General features: G+C 36.3%; 1 protein-coding gene across 9 annotated transcripts; it reads left to right on the top strand.

Moving 5' to 3' along the window:
- The first annotated feature begins 15 nt into the window (after positions 1-15).
- Positions 16-16101, top strand: LOC111337022 (G1/S-specific cyclin-E). 9 transcript variants are annotated; one of them, XM_088753876.1, is made up of 11 exons: positions 1403-3525; positions 4527-4638; positions 5077-5149; positions 5220-5279; positions 8319-8666; positions 9051-9197; positions 10272-10367; positions 11006-11152; positions 12462-12570; positions 13161-13318; positions 14279-16101. In XM_088753876.1, exons 2-11 carry the CDS (start codon positions 4607-4609, stop codon positions 14423-14425), a joined length of 1317 nt encoding a protein of 438 aa, XP_088610002.1. In that variant the 5' UTR covers positions 1403-3525; positions 4527-4606; the 3' UTR covers positions 14426-16101. The 9 variants fall into 9 exon arrangements, with proteins under 9 accessions (XP_088610005.1, XP_088610002.1, XP_088610006.1 ...); XM_088753879.1 differs by lacking the exons at positions 1403-3525; positions 4527-4638 and adding an exon at positions 16-1318; XM_088753880.1 differs by lacking the exon at positions 4527-4638.
- Positions 16102-16555: the final 454 nt, after the last annotated feature.

Below are 16555 nucleotides of genomic sequence, written 5' to 3'. Positions count from 1 at the left end.
TTTGCAGGATTAATCAACTCCCTCCCCTCCCTGCTGGTTTCCGTCTTTAACCAGACATTCCACTTTTTTTTTTCCTTTCGAGCAATCGGTATTAAACAATAGTCAACTTCACTCTGATGCTTTTTACAAATCTAGCTCCATAATCTTCTATCTTAATAAGTATTCTTTCTTTCTTATTTTTGTTGTTGTTGTTGTGGAGTTTTCTTTCTCGTGAGCGCCATAATAATCAACTGATTAGAGGCAAGATTATGCCAACTCGTTCTTTGTTTCTTCGAAGTGTACACAAGCCGACCATTACAAATTGAAAAAACGTGACTTGGAATAACCTAATAAAAAAGTATTACGGTGGCCCAGAAGGCTCAACGCAAACAAAAAGTATACTGCAGCAAATAAAAAATTATACTGCAGCAAATAAAAAATATACTGCAGCAAATAAGAAATATACTGCAGCACATAAAAAAAATCAAAACGCAAAGAAAAAAAGTACCGCAGCAAATAAAAAATGCAACGCAAACAAAAAATACTGCAGCAAATAAAATATGCAACGCAAACAAAAAAAAAAAGAAAACGCAAACAAAACAATTTGAACGCAACGCCAAGGAAGACTGGGTAATAGTTCTTAGTTTCCCGCCAACACTCGTTCCATCCTTTGCTTGTTCGCATTTCCGAAACCATGTTTTGCAGCGAACTTATGACAGTACCATGCTGCTCCTTTAAAAATTCGATAATAACTTTATTTTCATACCCTTGATGAAAGTAATCTTCTATAATCCTACGCATATCTCTTTCGTCCATAACCACAAACGAGTTCCAGTTCATGCTGTTTTGGCGGGAAACTAAGAACTATTACCCAGTCTTCCTTGGCGTTGCGTTCCAATTTTTTTTGTCTGCGTTTTCTTTTTTTTGTTTGCGTTGCGTATTTTATTTGCTGCAGTATTTTTTGTTTGCGTTGCTTTTTTTTATTTGCTGCGGTACTTTTTTTCTTCGCGTTTTGATTTTTTTTATTTGCTGCAGTATATTTTTATTTGCTGCAGTATATTTTTTATTTGCTGCAGTATATTTTTTGTTTGCGTTGAGCCTTCTGGGCCACCGTAAAGTATGCTTGAAAAGGTAAAATAACCGCTTGCCACAACAGTAACATGTGAACCGTTGAGCCCCACAACCGCACAGCGGAGATCCCTAACATGACAGTTAGAGCTGTTCAGTGTTTTGTTCTTCAAATGAAGTCTGCGGCACTTCACTGTACTCAAAACCTTTACAAATATAATGGAAGAGAATCGGGTTTTGGTCAAGTGTCGCTTCAGTAAAGAGACCAATAGTAAGTGAGATGGAAATATACGACTGAGGTAGGGAACAACTGAGTAACGAACACAAAAGTAAACAGTCGAGGCGAATGGTATGTAGGCTTTATGGATCGTGTGCATATATGTGAAAAATAGTAGTTCCTCTAAGCTTAGATCGAGGCGACTAGGTAAGGTCTGTCTTCATTTGCGCATTTACAAGGGTGGAAACAAGACCAGATCTAATACTTGTAACTATATTTTACCTCCTGAGTGTCACCTTCTGCATTTTTGTTAATCCTGGTCACGGTCGACAGAGTGATATGCATCAGTGGTTGTGTATTAGTCGGTATTAATATTTTATTTTACTTCAGTAAAACCTTTAAGATATCTTGTACTTCTTTGTCGATGTTGCAGCTGTCTGCCTTCCATTAGCGCTTTCCCTTGTCTCTGTAGAAGCAAACTTCGACTTTTCTGTTTTCCTGAAAGAAGTCTAATTGAGCAGGGAATGAAGTGCAAGTACATGAGTAAAAAAACTTAACCATTGTCGCCCCTTTGGAGCAATAAAAAGTGCCTCAAATTTGTATACCTCGTTGTAGGTCGAGACTCTTATTTGCATTTAATAAGTGGAATGATGGCAACCTTGCTGAAAGTCCAGACACGAGGGCGTCGCATCCCTAAGTACAACAATTAGTAGTAGACTAGTCGGCGGGACTTACCCGCGTGCCACTTATTCATGATTTAACGACAACAGTCCGTGAAGGAAAGCTGCACCAGAGTGCGCTTCATTCTCCACGTGAGAGTGTGCGTTCGATAATCCCGGCTTCCTGGTCAACCTTCTGTGGCTGCCTGGGCCACAAATTACTCGGTAGCCCGCGTATTGTCCGTAGTAGCTAGGTTCATAAAAGGGATTATATAAGTAGTAAGGATCTGAAATCTCGATCGCTGCATCGCTTTGAATGCGTAAGAAGGAAACAACTCTCCTTTGTGGGTATAGGTACGGCCACATTTCGCCGTGGGAGGTCTGGGTAAAAGACTGCTAAGAGTTGTAATGGAAAACTACGGTTTGCACACGGGTAGACATTAGCCTTGGTCCAAACAGAAAAACCGATTGCAACGCAGGCACAAGCAAACGATAACACGATTACTACGAGGGACAATTTTTTTTATAAATCAATTATACCTACAGATGAAGAAAATTAAGAGGCATAAATAATTGAAAAGAGACCTAATCTTCTAGCTCGATAGCTTTTCCGAATCTTATTTCCTGGGTGGGCTTCCGGTTAGTCATTGGTATGCTTAGATAGTATGACAATTAAACCACTCACTCTTTAACTGCACATCAGTATACTCGTGCGAATTCTTTTTTTCGTTGAACCGTTTCATTAATTCGAACACCCGATTACTAGCCTGTAGATGAATACCATAAATTATCTTGGTACAAACTCGGACAACCTGTGTAGGCATACTCTGGGTGGTGCCCAAAAAGACCCCACAGACACAATAGATGGGCGTGTCTCCATATCTCTCGTTCACTTTTTCGTGAAACAAACCAAAATGTGTTCCTTTTCTATCTCTTACATAGAATTAACCAAGGAGCTTTACGTTTCGTAGGATAAAAGAGTTTAAGTTTGAAAATTCATCCTGTCATTGATTGCTGTGCGATTTATGATCACGTTTTATTGGATTGTGTCAAATACACTTTTCACGCCAGAGGCGTCCCTTCACGACGCCAAGCACACCCTACGGCCATTTAACGCTTGAACGGGGAATGTATCGTGGACGTGAGGTTTTACATGTCTACCTCTTTAACCTGTCCTTAAAACAGGCTCAAACATTGAGACAACAAAACAATTCAGATTATCCATGCTTAAAATTTCCTCTAGAACCTCCTGAGACAATAACATCCGTTTAGAACAGTATTTGACTCCTACTTGGGTATTTATCCGAGTGTTTAAACCTGAAAGTCATGTTCGTGCCGGCCGGCATAACTTTTTGTGAGGATTACTGGCCTTTATCGAGGTTTCACGTCGCCCCTCTTATCAGAGTTTGAAAAGGAAGGATAGTAAATTGAAACCACAGAAGGGGCACCAACCAGTAAACGCAGCGAAACTGGAAGTACACACTACGCAAAAAAAAAAAAAAAAGAAAGCAGAGAAAAGAGGACAAATCAAGCAAAGGATGATAAAACAACTGCCACCACGTTAACAGCCATGAACAGCTGATGTGGCCCCCTTTCTGCACGGTATGGCTCGACCAAAGGGCTCAGGGTTGCCTCATAGAAAAATGTAAATAGATACGAGTAAACAGCATTTGTGATGATGTGGCAAAATGTCATCATTGCTCTGCAGGTCGGCACAAAGAGAAAGTGAGGCGCAGTTCGATAAATATTACACTATCACTCCTCTTCACTTTCAACCAGCGTCTCTTTTGGCAGAATTAAATATTCTATCAGCAGTTGTAGCGATACGTGAATATCGTAGTTTCTTCCTTTGTCACGGACAGTTTATCTGTACAGCCGCAGTCTTCACGGTGTCACTTGAATAAGAAGATTGGTACACAAATTGAATCTAAATTGAGAAAGATTAGCCAACGATGGCGCAATACGCGATAGTGCGCAATATGCGGAAAACTTATAAAACCGAAATTCATTTAATTCCCTATTAAATCGTAAGTAAATTTAATCCGATTTAAGCCAAGAATTATGGTTCCATGATGCCGGGTATGGTTTCGTCTTCACCGCATCGAGCGACATCACACTTCTGCACCTACTTCTGAGTACTAATCGTTTTAAAGTTAGGAATTTTTTAACCATTATTTTTAAACAAAAGCTTGCATAGTTTGTTTTCTTCAAAACACGAGTTTCTCTTAGCCTCAGTCAACCGTGTGATTGATTAGTAACTGCCATGCATTAGGGACGTCAATCTTGTGTTTACTTTTTATGTAATGTAATTAACATTCAAAAAGCGGGGGTCCCTAGCACCGTTTTAAATATTCAAACAGCAATTTCATCATCCAAAACTGAAGTTCATCCTTCCTTATTCTTGGCGTTTGTGACCCAAAGAAGATCAAGATTGGAGAACATTGAATTTCCGCAATTTAAACGTAATTTTCGGGTTACTTGTGTATGTGCACGCAATAGGTCAATAAAACCAAGCCAGGACTTGTGAAAGCTCTGAATGCCTTCACTTTCGTTTCTAGCTCTAATAGTTCTCAAACCTTTTTATTTTATTTCTTTTCTTTCAGCTGGCCCCTTTAGCTATTTTCGTTGCCGAGGCCTAGAGCAGGCTTATGGAAAAGCGTGACCTTAGTCCCTGGGGTTTGTTATGCGTGACCTGATTGGTTCAAATTATGGCGGGTAATTTGTTCAAAAGGGCACGTGGAGAACGTGCACAGAGAATATTCGCGCAAAAGTCATTCATTCATACCGATAGGAGACCTGGACGCGCAAAGGTCTCGATTGATTGATCAAACGGCACATCTGTAGAAAGCATAAACATAATTTGTATTCCTCTCCCACTGCATCGTTCAGTCCGCTTTTCGATTGATTTAGTAAATGGCAATTGGAAGGTTAGGATCGTAAAACAGCAGCGATTGTTTATTTTATGAAAGCAAGTGGATCATAAACTCTCCACTCAGTGTTTGCTATATTAACAGGCAAATCAAACTGACTTCTTGCTTTGCCCTTGGGCAACTAATTTTTCAAATCTGGGAGTGTTCTTGTCCAGAACGTGTATTTCCACAACTCATGATAACTTTTAAGTTCTTACATAGCTGGTAACAATTATATTTCTAGTGACAGTGCAGCCAAAGACCTCTGCCATTTGAGATTGGATTCCGTCGAAGAAGCGAAAACACGAAAGAGGAGGGCAAGTATGAAATGTTTTTCTCTGATTTTGTGCGTACCAAAGATTTGACGAAGCTTTCGTTCACTTTTAGAAGGCTTCTTGTTCCAGAGGAGCTGTAAGCAAGCGGACGAGAGCGGCACTTCAAGAGAAGGTAAGACTATGTTTTGCTTTCCCGCCATGGACGAAACCCTCCCGCCATTTTGGACAGTCATTGTTCTGCATGATCGAGATGTTTGCTTTGAAATAATTTTTCTCTGAGCCTACAGTTCGTATTGGTTGAATAAGAAAGGGACCTTTACCAGCTTATTTAATCTTTGGGGCGGTATGCGAAGATCGGGAAAATTTCGACAATTGCATTCCCCCAATAAGCCGTGAACAGCTCATCCAAAAATGGCGAAGTACTGAGTCTCGATGGAGTAGATATTTCATTCTTTCTATTTTGCTGTCGAACCCCTAGATGCAAATACGTCGGAAATAAAGGTATTTTCGTGAAAAAGAAACAAAAATGATTCAAGGGATCGACATTCCGGGGGAGTCGGAATTTTTATTTGAGTTTCTCTAATTACTACCACTGGCGTGGTTCGTTTACCCCCTCGCTCTGTAACTGGTGGCAGTATTAACAGATTGTGCCAAAAGCACAGCTATTTGTGATTAAGAATTGGTGTGTAACCAGTGACCAATTTATCTGAACTGGTGGTTCTGACTAAACGTCCCTCTAACATAACGTGCTCCATTCTATTCTGTACAACATAGTTTAAAAATCAACAGTCGTGTATACGTAGAAAATCCCTTGCATGATCGCTCACCTATTCTTGTCGCGGCTTAAACAGGTTCATCCTAACTTCATGCTACATAGATATTTGTAATTATTCGTTTTTCTAAGGAGATAATTTCCTTTGCCATTAAAATACCAGAATTGCATGGGCATGACTATTTGTTCCACTTTTAATTATCTAATTTAAGCGATATTAATTTCACCTCGTGGGTAAAAGGAGTTTAACTGCAAAATTTATTAGATATTAAATGAAAAGTTCTCATTTCTCTTGTGGTGTTTTTGAATTTCTGCCAAAGCAACAGAGCAATGAATTTTTATTCTAATATTAAATGGCAAATTCTTGAAATTTTGTGGTTGCCACATGAACTGGTGTAATATTTTTGAAAAACTTAACAGTACATTTCTTTTTTTTCCATGATGGGTTGTTTACTTTAAGTATCACGGTTGCTTCAAAAATAATAACAGCCTTCTGTTTGTTGTGGAGGACAACCAATGTTTGTATTATTTGTTCTTAATCTGGTTTTGTATTATGAAATTCTGTTATATTCCATAAATACTATGATATTCATTTCAGTTATATAACAGTTTCCCATTGTAAGAGTACATAACATGTTAGATATTCAGAAGATTTTAATATGTTGCTCAAAGGCCGTGCACTTCTCTTTTGGAAAGTGCTCTGTTACTTTGCATAATTTTTGATTTGGAAGATGACCTCATGTTGACCTTATTATTATCTATTATTTTAAGCTCTGAGCACACTGGGCGAAAATGTAAATAATATGAGAAATTCACAGGTAAATCTTAACTAAATTAATTATCCCTTGATTCTCTTGGTCACATTATGGCATCCTGTTTGGCTTGTTTGAAGCCTTGTATTTGTATTTTGTTAAAAAAAAAAAAAATGCCTAAACTAGCTATGAAATGAAATTTAAAATGTGTCTCTGTAGGTAAATATTAAAAAAAAATGCGAGCAGAAGCGAATTAAGATTGTGTTTCATAGTTGACTCCAAATTAAATTCTTAATTCTTATTGGAATTTTCAGATAAAGAGATCACAGAAATCTAATCAATTGACAAACACAATTGTTCATCCACATTTAATTTTTAGTGTGAAATATTTCAGAGTAAAAAGTAAATACCATTGTTGCTTTGTTTTCTTGGTCATGTTTGCTTAATTGCCCAACAAAACATAACTAACTGGCTTGAAGACAAGTTACCTTGGTAGGAGTTACCCTTAAAAATGAAAGGTCAAATGAAAAAATATTCAACATACTGAGAAAACAAGTCGATATTGAAGATTAAATGTCAAGAAATCTAGGATGGATTTTAAGGAAATCTCTGTAGACTGGTGTTTAATACCTTAATTTAAGTGTCCCTCTCTTAGTGTCTGGGGGTAGATTTCTACCATCTGTTCCTCTAGATTCTTTATAATGATATTACTTACCTGACATGAAAAGAAAAACAATCAACATTTTATTTCAAGCAACTTACCCAAGTTGAAAAAAAAATTAGTGTTTACTTTGGCTGCAAGGGAAGAATAATTCAGTTTTATTTGGTGTACTTAGATAAACCAAAGAGTCTTCCAGTTAATTTGCTTAAATATGATATGGGTAACAAAAACACAGCTTAAAACTCTGCTTCACAGCTGTATAAACCTAATAGTGTTCCATGCAAATCACCTGTGACAGTTTGGAGGTAATCTAGAAAAGAATTATAAATCACGTCTCTTTTAAAGGGCGCAATTGTTTGAACCAGAGTAAATGGAGAACTACCTGGCCCACATATGCTACTCTTTTCAATTTTTATTTTAGACTTTAACCCTACAGGGTCTCTCTGTCATCTTTAGTAGCCATCTTTATGTTTGAAAATTTGTATCAGTGTGAGGAGGACCTAAATTCTTTTTCATGTCATCATTCTCAATGAGCCAGAAATAGTTCATAATGGCATACAATTGCAGTGTTTTTGTTTAGTTTGTTAGCTATTCAGCCTTTCATTTTGGTATTGAGATATTGTAAATATAAGGGTGAATTAGTAATTAAATCAGCACTATTTGTTAGCAATACCAGTCGTTTTGCTGTGTCTACAGTTTTAAAGAATTGTATGTTTTCTCACTCCTTTAATGTTTCAAAATACACTTAGTTGCCTTATCCTACCCCTGCCAGTTTCCTACAGTTTTTGTCTAAGGGTTCATGAGTAAGTGTGAATTTTGGAAATATAGATTTCCACCTATATTTTTGAGCAAAAATATTTCACAGGTTTCAAATACTATTTTGTCTGAAGATGTCATCAATTATTAGATGATGTGCAGCCAATAATTGGCTCCTGATGTTTAATACATCACAAATATCATGTGTGCATTCATTTACCTTTGAAATGACTGGTAAACTTATCTGTTACCATTATTGCTATGTTTTAGAAAACCCAGATGTCTGTGCAACCATTTTGTAATACTGAGGGAAGCATTAGTGGATTTTCAAGGATTGAAACAAGAAGTCAACGACAGTCAAAGGCGTTGAAAGAACACACAGCAAGCAATTCTCTCCCTGACTTTGGAAAATCTAGTAGTTTCACCTTCAGCAATTACTTTATACCAGTTGTTAAGAGTGTTATGCCTCTTCCTGAGCTTGATTGGGCAGATCCCAAAGAAGTGTGGGCAATAATGCTTGAGAAAGAGAGAAAGTATTCTAGAGACCCTCTGTATTTTAGAAAACATAAATTTATCCAGCCAAGAATGCGGGCAATTCTGCTGGAATGGCTAACAGAGGTAAATGCATTTGACACTATCCTTTTCCTTTGCATAGATATTGTACATAGGTTGATATATTCAGATTATTTCGTTACCCCTACCAACGCAGCCCCAAACAGTTTCTTTAGAAACTATCAGCCTTTATTATTGTACATAGGTGTTAGGTGATGGTTTAGAGGATGTCTCACCATACCATTAAAGTAGTCTCCTTTGCAAAGATTGAGGAAAAAAATGAAATGTATAAAGGTGGGAGGGGTGTGTGCTTAATGTAAAAATACCTGATAAGGGTTGAGGAATGGATTGTTTTTCTAAAGTCATACAACTAAGAGATTTGATTCAAACTAGACTAAAATTGTACTGAACATCCTTCTGACATTCTTAATATATTCTCCTTCTGATTAGGTTTGTGAAGTTTATAGACTGCACAGGGAAACATATTATTTAGCAGTGGACTTTGTGGATAGATACCTGTCAGTTAAACATGACATTGCTAAGCAGAGACTACAACTTGTTGGAACAACAGCTTTGTTTATTGCTGCTAAGATGGAGGTAAGAATTGAAGTCAAAGAAGTAAATTTTTTTGGTAATGACTACTTGTGAGTCTGGCAAATAAGGGATATTTTCAGGAAGATCTGTGTTTTTCATGGTTCGTACAATCTTGAAAAGGTCTTGAATTTTAACGGTCGTCTTGAAAAGTCCTTGTATTTGATTAAGTCCTTGAAAAGTACTTGATTTCTTTAGTAGGTCATGAAAATTCCTTGAAATTTGGCAACTTCTGTGCATCTTATCGCTTTTCTGATAAATTAAACGATTTTGCTATGGAAAATTACTTTATACCAGTTATTAAGAGTAGTAACTACCAAAAAGTGAAAATGGTCGGTATAAAACGTGAGTAGTACATGAACCAAAGTTGGATGTGGGCCTCAATTTCATGCGCAAGGCCTCTGATGTGTGGTAGTCCACCATGTGCTTTTGTTTTAAGGGGCAATGTAAACATGTAGTGCTTTGGCTATGTTTTGGTCGATCGATTTTTCATTTCCCTATGTTTTCAATTTAGTTGAGCAAGGGGCAAATATGTATTCAATCGTAAATGGTTTAGATTTATGAATTAAACTTAGTCCTTGAAAATCATTTTTTGTCCTTGAAAAGTCCTTGAATTTTGTCAGTCTGAAGTTGTACGAACCATGATTTTTTGTTGGCTAATAGGTGAAATTGCACCTTTTCTTTGCACCTGTAGAGTATTTAGGGTCCCACTTAAACATTGAAGATCTCATCAACTACACCAAGGTACTCATGTTGATCCAAGCTGAAGACTGACATTAACCCTTTACACCCAACATCAATATGCATATTCTCCATACTGTTCTCTATACATTTCCTGAGGTGCTGACAAGGAGAATTTGGTTAACAATCAATAGCTAACCCCAGAAACCCCTGCTAGCACTTCTCTCACATTTCTAAAATAAAGGAAAAAATCAGAACAATAATTAAATTTCCCTGATATAGTTGGTGCAAAAAATGTCATGAAATATGGTTGGTTAACTCATTACATTGTTTTGATTTAATTTGAGCCTGTTAAAGTAGATTAAATGTAATTCATTTGTCTGTTTCAATTATTAACAGGAAATTTACCCTCCCAAAATAAGCGAGTTTGCCTATGTCACTGATGGTGCCTGTACAGAAAATGAGATCCTAGATGAAGAACTACTCATGTTAAAGGTAACTAAATGATTGTAATGTGGCAAAATTCTTGTAAGGAATGCTTCTCTGGTTATATTATATCTATACCATTTCACAGAAGATATAACGGCCAATTAATAGTTAGGTAAGCTGGTGACCCTTTTTAATGTGGTCAAAAACACTTAGCTCAAAACATTTCACTTTTGAAATACTTTCTAATTTAAGAATTGTTCGCTTTATTTTCTATGGCATTATAGAACAGCTTTTTTGTAATCGTAATCGTAATTCACATTATATTACATTACATTACAATTGGGCTATGGAGGGAGGAACTTAATCCCCATATTAACTATACCCCATATTATAATTATAATAAATTACATATATCTATACAAATACTTCAATTGGATCAATGTCAGTTTGTTTGCAACAGTGCACCCACCCCTTCCCTAACACCAAATTAACCCTAACTTGTTATCGGTCGACTGTTGTTGGGTGGGGGGGACGGGTGGGTACAGCTGTTGTTGGGTGGAGGGGGAGGGGTGGGTACACAGTTGCTCAGATACGGATATTGATTTCAACACTTTCTTGTGGCATACCATGATATGTTTCATTTGTTATTTGCATGTACTTGGTAAACACACTTTTCACTTATATATTTGTTTTTTTGTCCACAGGGGTTATGTTGGAATTTAACACCAATCACTGTCAATTCATGGTTAAATATTTATTCACAGTTGTCTAGCTTAACAAGTAAAAACATCAAAACATCAAACTTCAACATCCCTAGCTATTCACAACCAAGATTTGTTCAAGTTGCACAAGTAGGTCTTTTCTTGAATATTTATTTTCTATTCAGTGTGTTATTGGTTGCTTCTCAGTCTTTAACCTTTTCTTTATTTTATGTATCTGTGCATGTGAACATGGATGCATTTATGTCTTAGTTGATGGTATAACTTATAATTTGCTCAAATATTAAATGTATCCTAGAAACTGCACACCTACCCAAATCCTAAACCAAAATGAACTTATCAGTTGACTGTTGTCAGGTTAGGGAGACTGTAGTTGCACAGGTATCAAAATCAGTCCATGTTAAGCAAGTTGTGTGATATTTTGCGAGCCCTGTTGGAGATACAGTGTAGGAAAAATACCAGCAATGAGCAGAGTGTATGCTCATAACAGGTTAAACCAGGTGGGTACATTTCGCTGACCCCCAGTCAGTCCATGGACTACCCTTATGGACTACCCTAAATTACCTACCTTCACAGAAGCGAATCGAGCAAAAAGAGGGACTTCATTCTCTTTTGTACCAGACACATTCAAGTTGCGACAACCTGTTAAAAATAAACTGATCTGTCACTTAATAACTAATAACTCCACCTCAATTTGTCGCCCACTATATTCCCATGGCTGTTATTAAAGAGAAAACAAAAATGCTTCGAGAATCTACCTGGACTGCTTGATCGCTCTTGACTGACGCATGGTTGGTGTTGTTGTGTGGCTTTAGTTTAAGCTTCAATATACTAATCATCTGAATATGCTCTAATCATCTGAATATCGCAATATCCGTGAAGATAGCTACACTGTAGAGCTGGGACCAGAGATATTTCCTAGAATGTAACTATTTCCTGCTGACATAACAGGAAATAGTTACACTTACAGACAAAGAAAGGCAGGGGTTGCACTAACACTTTTGGTGTTTACATTGGACATAAAATCTGTCATTGCATGCTTGCGACAAGTGTGACCCTTTTGTCGCAACCAGACATAACTATGTTCAAAGGACCTAAAGATCAAAAAAGCCGATGTCCTGCCTCTTGAGGACAGCCAAGTTTATAAAACTAACTGTAACAGCCAAGCTTACAAGATACAAGATTGTAAATTCAAATTACTCACAACCCTTCACGTGTGATGAATGAATAAAGAACAAAGAGGAACAGCTGACCAGTGGCATTAAGAAAACAAAATGACGATCATCAATCGTTGATCTGTCTTTTTAAAGATAGTTAATTTAGGGTAGTCCATATGGGTAGTCCATGGACTGGGGTCAGCGAAATGTACCCACCCGGCTAAACAACTGAAAATGGGATTAAGTAGTATTGACTGCTTTCATAATTTTATTCATTTGTTTAGCTATTAGATCTGTGTACCCTGGATGTTGGTTCACTGCAGTTCTCTTACAGTATTCTGGTGGCGTCAGCTCTCTACCACATGCTTCCTGTTGATGTTGAAGAAGTCACAGGTAGGGAACAAGAAAGATCAGAATTGTAAAACACTAATAATCAGTAACATCCTATGTTAAGTCACAGGTAGGGAACAAGAAAGATCAGAATTGTAAAACACTAATAATCAGTAACATCCTATGTTAAGTCACAGGTAGGGAACAAGAAAGATCAGAATTGTAAACACTAATAATCAGTAACATCCTATGTTAAGTTAATGAATTTATAAAAGAATGATTCCTTCACATAAAAAGGTATTGGCAATAATACATAACATATTAGTGATGTACAGTCATGATCTGCAATTTTTCTCAGTTCTTTAAGAGGCAGACTATGGACAGCAGGTCAATCAGGCATTGGAGTTCAGAGAATGCTTTTGAGCCTCAGCCTTTTTATCACAAAAAGAGTGTTCTATTGTTATTTCAAACCATTTTCCTGCAATTTCTTAATGAAAACCTTTATGAACTTTTAACTACTTAAAGTGAGGCACTGAGAAGTGTAAGCAACAGTGTGACTTTGTGGCCATTGCCAGAGCACATTAGAAAGGTCAATTATTATTATTATTATTATGCTATGCTAGTAACGAAAGTAATTTTACACTGAATTCCAGGACATTCACCAGAGGAACTTCACCCATGTATTCACTGGATGACATCTTTTGCCCATGTCATTATGGAGAAAGGAGTGGCAACTACAAAAAGTTTTGAGCAAGTTCAACGCGAAGATGCTCACAACATCCAAACTCATGCAGTAGACATAGCATTACTTGTAAGTGAAAACTTTAAAAAAATATATATATATTTATTAAAAACTAGATCATTGGATAATGCAATTCAAGACTTTTTATTGGCTTAGCCATTATGGTATATCAGCCAATATACCATAATCTACAAATATGGCAAGCGTACGTGTCAGCTTAAAATTAAAAGGGAGCTAAAAATTTAATAAAATTTAATAATTTAATTTAACGTTTTTAATAAAACAATTATTCCACTCGCGCTTGTTGGATATGAGATGATTATAGCCAACTCGGCGCTACGCGCCTCGTTGGCTATCTATCATCTCATATCCGACGCGCGCTTGTGGAATAATTGTTAAATATATATTAAATATTGTACTTGTTCATACCTGTACAACTGGCTTAACTCTTAAACCCCAAGAGTGATTATTATTAAATTTCTCCCCACTACATCACCCCCAAATCAAACTTGAAAGCTAAGAGAATAGAGGAAATGATCACCAACAGACCTTGATTGTTATACAAATTCTCCTTGTCACCACCTCAGGAAGTGTATAGAGTACAGTATGGAGAATATGCATACTGATGTTGAGGTGCAGAGGGTTAAATGAAAATTATTAGGATCCTAGTTGTCTATACTGTTGCTGCAGATCATCCCAGTCACCAAACAACGAAGTGGGTGGGACTACCATACTACCTTTGCTAGTCTAAAGGGCATATACTTTGATATCGTGATCCAAAGTTCAGTTTGCTGAGACACCATGCCACTTTCACTCATACTTTTACCTTTTAAGTAGCTTCCTTTATTAATTATTTAAAATAAAATAATTGCAAAGTTTTGGCCAAATTCAAATTTAATAACAATGTGGATGCAAGAACTCTTCAACTTCTATAATCAAGCAAATACCATAAACTGTCACACCTTTTACAGACAGTCTCCTAAATTTCCAACATAGAATTTTAATTAAAATGACATATTTACTTTTCAGGATAAAGCTCAAGCTCTTCAAAGCACTCTTGTTAGAGAAACAACAGAAAACAGGTCAAGATCTCCAAACCTTGAATCCTTTAAACCCCTTACCCCGCCAAGCAGCACAAAAAAACCTGCCTTAGACTCTGTCATAATGATAGATTGAAGCAAAGTAGGTCTACTTTGAACTTTATTCATGCTCTACTTTATCTCTAGAATGCTTTCTTAGGGTTTCACAATGAGAATATCATTTGGTAATTGTCACGCTCTCCTTGTGATGTTAGCTCTATTACCCCCAGCAGTGATCAAAAATGAATTCTTGCAATTGTCTTCACAATTTCAAGCAGAAAATTAACATCAAGAATCAAGTAAACATCAAGTAGGCAACACTGCTTAATTTAGCACCAGGAGACTTAGATCTAATATTATAAGAAATGTATAGCAAATAGTGTGAACAATTGATACTTAGCTCCTGGAATTGCAAGCAGTAACAATCAGGTAATTTACTAAAATGTGGCATAGGTCACAAAAAAACTTTGGGATAGAGACGGATGTTCACCAAAATGATATTGACAATGCAATCTCTACCATTAGTACTTTTAACTCAGGATTCTTAGAGTTGTTCAGACAATGAAGTGAACTAAAATCTTGTTTGGTCCATTTTGCATTTTGATCCCAGTTAGGAATCTTCCAACTATTTTACCATCAGGTGTTCTTTTGTGTGTCTACCCTTTTTAATATTTGTACATATTTTTAAAGAAACCTTCAAAAGTAACAAATGTAAAGTTGGACTGACCATTTGCTAAGTGTGTACCTGTAGCCTACATTTTTATTTCTTATAACTTTTTTTTATAAAAACAAAACCACATTTGTAATAGACATAAGACCAGGGCTCGACACTAACTTTTCAAATTACTAGCCAAGTGGCTAGTGACAACTTAAATGTTACAACAATTTCAGTTTGTTTACTAGCAAAACTGGCTAGTGGAAATTGAAAACCACTAGCCAAAACTGAATTTCTACTAGTCTGTGGCTAGTTGGCTACCGTTGGTGTTGAGCCCTGAAGACTATTTCCGAATTTTAAAAAGATTAGGTTTTTCATTGCTTCTGAAGGGCTGGTCATATGTTCCTTATCTTAAGAAATTTTGTGTGTGTGACAAATCATTTTTGAATGACAAAGATAGAAGGAAAAGTAGGAACTCACTGGATAAGGCACCAAATTCTCAGCTTATTTACCAAGAAATAAAAATGAGCTGTAAATTAGAGTTTGTTATTAGATTTTGGGAGTCAAATGGTGAATTTGCCAAATGGCCAACAGTTTTACAAGGTGAGTTTTTTTTAAAGTGTCACTTGACTTAAAACAACCAGTTTTTTTTTTCTTTTGAGAATTATTTTTGAAGAGGGATGAAGACTTAATGATGTGAAATATTTTAAGTATATTACGTGGATTTCTGGTTGAGCCGTAGTCTGACTACATCATAAAACTGTTGTATTTTTTAGTGTAAGTATCATGACAGGACAGTATTTTTTTTTTTCAAGGTTCTTCAGAAGTGTAATTATCATAATAGGTAATTTTGTTTTGCATCAAACTTTCTACAACATTTAAACTTCCTCTTTTGAAAGAGGCACAAAGTAGGGTGTGAATTGCCTTGATATACCACATCAATTATTTCACAGTAGTTTACTGACTTGTGTACAAAACCACTTAGAGCATGTTAAAGCTTACAGAGTGTAATTATTTAGGTAGGCTATTGAAATTTTTTTTAAAAAATTATTCCATGGAGAACATTAAGGAACAAAATTTGTATATTTGTATGCAGATAAATAAAGTTTGTCAGTTAATTTTGTCCATCTTAATGAAATTATTTAGAGTTAAAACATTAAGTAAACATTGATGGCCCAATCAGTGCAAGCAAGAGCTTACCCCAGTTTCCATGGCTAGTCTATTGCAGGTTAAACTCTCCCCTCCCCCCCCCCCAAAAAAAAATAGATAAAAATAGCTTTCTTTAATTGGAGCAAACTTTCCTTTTTGTGTATATTTCAAAGTCAATGTTGAGCATGCAGGGGCAGTAATATTTAAACAAAGTTTTGTCCTTGTTTGATAAAACTGTTTTCTTAGCCATCTTCAATTAAATCTTTTATTTGTGCATTTATTATTGAGAAGTGTCAAGGGGACCAAAAACTAGAGGTGGAATTTACATTTCTTTAATTTAATCAACATTCTTATATAGAATCCCAGAGGCCACTGCTTACATAAAACTGTCATTAGGGTTAGACTGTGTGTAAATGGAGTTTT

The sequence above is a fragment of the Stylophora pistillata genome, chromosome 3 (genome assembly GCF_964205215.1).
Source record: "Stylophora pistillata chromosome 3, jaStyPist1.2, whole genome shotgun sequence".
Classification (NCBI taxonomy): domain Eukaryota; kingdom Metazoa; phylum Cnidaria; class Anthozoa; order Scleractinia; family Pocilloporidae; genus Stylophora; species Stylophora pistillata.
This window is presented reverse-complemented; position numbering and strand designations above follow the sequence as displayed.

Coding starts and splice junctions, on each gene's coding strand:
- LOC111337022 (XM_088753873.1), top strand. CDS start 3,528: ATGGCTCGACCAAAGGGCTCAGGGTTGCCTCATAGAAAAAT. Junction 10,368..11,005: donor AAGAACTACTCATGTTAAAG/GTAACTAAATGA, acceptor TTTTGTCCACAG/GGGTTATGTTGGAATTTAAC. Junction 12,571..13,160: donor TGATGTTGAAGAAGTCACAG/GTAGGGAACAAG, acceptor ACTGAATTCCAG/GACATTCACCAGAGGAACTT.